The sequence below is a fragment of the Chiloscyllium plagiosum genome, unplaced genomic scaffold (genome assembly GCF_004010195.1).
Source record: "Chiloscyllium plagiosum isolate BGI_BamShark_2017 unplaced genomic scaffold, ASM401019v2 scaf_9451, whole genome shotgun sequence".
NCBI lineage: Eukaryota > Metazoa > Chordata > Chondrichthyes > Orectolobiformes > Hemiscylliidae > Chiloscyllium > Chiloscyllium plagiosum.
Window position 1 is genome coordinate 27,507 of NW_025213171.1, and position 3,503 is coordinate 31,009.

A 3,503-nucleotide genomic window follows, 5' to 3' on the forward strand; every position below is an offset into this window, starting at 1 on the left:
CTCCCCGTCTGTCCTCCCTCCCTCCTCGTCCGTTATCCCTCACTCCCTCCCTCCCTCCCATCCGTTCTCCCTCCATTCTTTAGTCTCTCTCTTAGTCTCTCTCTCTCCTTCCTTCCCTCCGTCTCTCCATCCCTTTTATACGTTGCCACCGGTGGGTGAGAGTGGGAGGGTAGCCCCATGGCCTGGGCGTGGGGTGGGTCACATCCTCTCTCCACTGGGCCCCACCCAACCCCACCCCACCCACAAAGGACCCCTCCGGTTTTGTGTGTGTCTCCTGCATCTCCCTCCACCCTGAGGCCTCCAAGGGTCACAGACTCTGACAGAGAAGGCTGTTCAGCCCTTCTGGTCAATGGTATCCTACCTCCATATGTCCCGACTTGCTAATGCGGGGCCCAAACTCTGTCTCTGACTGTCCGTTCTGACCTTTCGAGTGTTTATCAGCTTGTTTAAAGGGTGTGAGGTTTCCCACCTCATCCCCTCTCCCTGGCGGTGGATTCCCCATTTACTACCCCCTCCCTCTGGGTGGAACCATTCCTCCTGAGCACCACTCCGAACCTCCTGCCTTTCACTCTTTTCCCCCTTCTTCCCCCTACTCCTCCACCACTTCTTACTGACCCTTCGATAAGGAGGAGCAGCTGCTTCCTACCTGCCCGGTCCATGCCCCTCATAATCTTATCCACCTCTACTCACCCCATCCCAAACTGGGCAGTCCCAGAGCCGAGCCCCCGAGGGTGTGCTCTGAACCAACGAACCTTGGGTCAGGCTCAGTTTTGGCAGACTGGCTGTGGTTTGGGTTGGGCTGGCGGGTGGGTGGGCAGCAGTGGGGTTTGGGTTAGGGATGTGGTGATGGGGGTATGTGGGGGAGGTTACTATCGCTGTCACGCTCAAGACGTCCCTGACTGTAACATCTCTGTCTTTCTCTCCTGGCTCTCAGTGGTCAACAGTTACACCATCAACATCGGCAACACGACGCAAGCAAGCCTTCCAGACACAGGTAACACCGTCTGTGAGCTTTCAGCTCTAAACCTCTTCTCTGTTCAGCTCTCAACATCTGTCTATCTATCTGTCTGTCTATCCATTCATCTGACCATCCCTCTCTTCTTTCTCTCTCTCTCTTTCTTTCTCTCTCTCTTTCCCTCCCACCCCTTCCTCTCTCTCTCTCCCCCGCCTTTCCCTCTTTGTGTGTTTGTCTCTCTCTGTCTCTCTCACTTCTTGTCTCTAACTCCCACTCGCGCGTTCTCTCTCTCTCTCTCTCTCTCTCTCTCTCTCTCTCTCTCTCTGTGTCTCCCCCCTGAAGGAAGAGGCAGGGGTGGACGAGCTGGGTGAAGGTGTGGGGAGGTGGCGGGAAGTGGAGTCCGGTCCTGTCCAGTTGGAGACGCTCTCCCCCTGGGAGCGATGGTCTGGTCCTGTCCGGGCGGAGACGCTCTTCCTACCAGGAGCGATGGTCCGGGCGGAGACGCTCTCCCCCCGGGAGAGATGGTCCGGTCCTGTCCGGGCGGAGACGCTCTCCCCCCGGGAGCGATGGTCCGGTCCGGGTGGAGACGCACTTCCCCCGGGAGCGATGGTCCGGTCCGGGTGGAGACGCACTTCCTCCCAGGAGCGATGGTCCGGTCCTGTCCGGGCGGAGACGCTCTCCCCCCGGGAGAGATGGTCCGGTCCTGTCCGGGCGGAGACGCTCTCCCCCGGGGAGCGATGGTCCGGTCCTGTCCGGGCGGAGACACTCTCCCCCCCGGGAGTGATTGTCCGGGCGGAGACGCTCTCCCCCCCGGGAGCGATGGTCCGGTCCGGGCGGAGACGCTCTCCCCCCGGGAGCGATGGTCCGGTCCTGTCCGGGTGGAGACGGTCTCCACCCCGGGAGCGATGGTCCGGTCCGGGCGGAGACGCTCTCCCCCCGGGAGCGATGGTCCGGTCCTGTCCGGGTGGAGACGCTCTCCACCCCGGGAGCGATGGTCCGGTCCGGTCCGGTCCTGTCCGGGCGGAGACGCTCTTTCCCCGGGAGCGATGGTCCGGACCTGTCCAGGCGGAGACGCTCTCCCCCTCCGGGAGCGATGGTCCTGTCCGGGCGGAGACGCTCTCCCCCCGGGAGCGATGGTCCGGTCCGGTCCTGTCCGGGCGGAGACGCTCTACCCCCGGGAGTGATGGTCCGGTCCTGTCCGGGCGGAGACGCTCTCCCCCCGGGAGCGATGGTCCGGTTCTGTTCTCATTCACATGCAGCTGGTCCTTACAGGAGCGAGTTAGGACATCCTGGCGTTCGGATTGGGCGAGGACTATTTTGCTGAATATTTCTTTGTGGGACATGATCATCCCTGGCTATTGCCCATCTCTGAGACCTTCTGTGTCCTATAGGGCCCCGCCCTGCTCACTCAGGCTCCCTCAATTGCTTTGAGGTTTCCTAACCCTGGTGTGGGTGCTGTGGGTCCCCCTGACTTGAGCAGGTCTCCGTGTGGGCTGTGTTCAGGCCCGAGCTGGGTCGGAGAGCCAGTGGTGACGTGCTGCAGCAGCTGGGACAGACTGAGGGCTGACCGTGTGCTGACAGCAGCTGTACCACCAACAGGGTGCAGCAGGAGGCCATTCAGCCCCTCCAGGCCAAACCCCCCCCATCCCGTACCATGGTCCTCAAGCCCTGATTCCTGACCACCTTTCCCATCAAGCCCCTCCCCGATGGAGCAGGAATCCATTGAACGCAGCCTTAAACATGTCCAAGGAATCCACCGCTGGCCCCTTTGGGACTCTCTCCCTCCCAAAGACCCTCGGAGAGTCCCCCTCTTGCCCCACCTCTGTGTTTCCCTGGGCGTCCTCTCGTTTTCATACGTGAGCCGGTGTTTTTGCTTTAGCGCACGGGGAGCGAGGGTTACGGGGAGGAGGGGGATTGAGGAGCAGCAGACCCGATGGGCGGAGTGGCCTCATTCTGCTGCGGTGCCTCAGATCGGGAGACTTTGACCGGTGCTGGCCCTGTGTGTTTGTGTAGGTGTTAGTGTGCCCTGTGTGAACAGGCTGAGATCCGTGTGGGTCTGCCCTCCATGTCCGCGCTGTACCCACAGCAGGATCGACATTCCTGGTCTTGTCTCCACAGAATCCGGCCACCTTTGACGACAACCGGGAGCGGAAAGCCATGACCAGCGAGGCCTCCCCTTGCCGAACAGGTCTACCAAGGGGCGAGAGCACGTGCCGGGCCCCACCCGAGAAGGGGAGCCCCTTTGAGGGGTTCTGTGTGGAGGTGGGCTCGCCCCTGTACTCAGCCCCTGTGGGGAAGAGGCACAGGCAGAGCTGGAGAGGGACAATTGACCTCCCCCCACCAGACAGCAGCAGACTCAGGAAGGCAGTGAAGCGAGGTTGGTGCCTCAGCTCCAGGAACGTGTATTCGCTGAGGGAACCAAATACAACTTCAGTTTTTTTAACTGACGTAACTGTGTCTGGCATTTTTGGCTCCTGGGGAAGGAACTGAGTCACAAATAAGTAGAATGGATGGCTCTGAGTCACAAATAAGTAGAATGGATGGCTTT

At 60.7% G+C, this 3,503-nt stretch overlaps 1 protein-coding gene across 1 annotated transcript in view; it reads left to right on the forward strand.

Annotated features, from left to right (window-relative positions):
• The window catches only part of LOC122547560 (mucin-5AC-like), a 30,687-nt gene extending 27,285 nt beyond the window's left edge, over positions 1–3,402 (forward strand). Inside the window, exons 13-14 of the mRNA XM_043686178.1 lie at positions 935–994; positions 3,074–3,402. Of these exons, the coding sequence (XP_043542113.1) occupies positions 935–994; positions 3,074–3,090 (77 nt within the window). The 3' untranslated portion in view covers positions 3,091–3,402. The remainder of the gene's footprint in view (positions 1–934; positions 995–3,073) is intronic.
• The last annotated feature ends 101 nt before the right edge of the window (positions 3,403–3,503 follow it).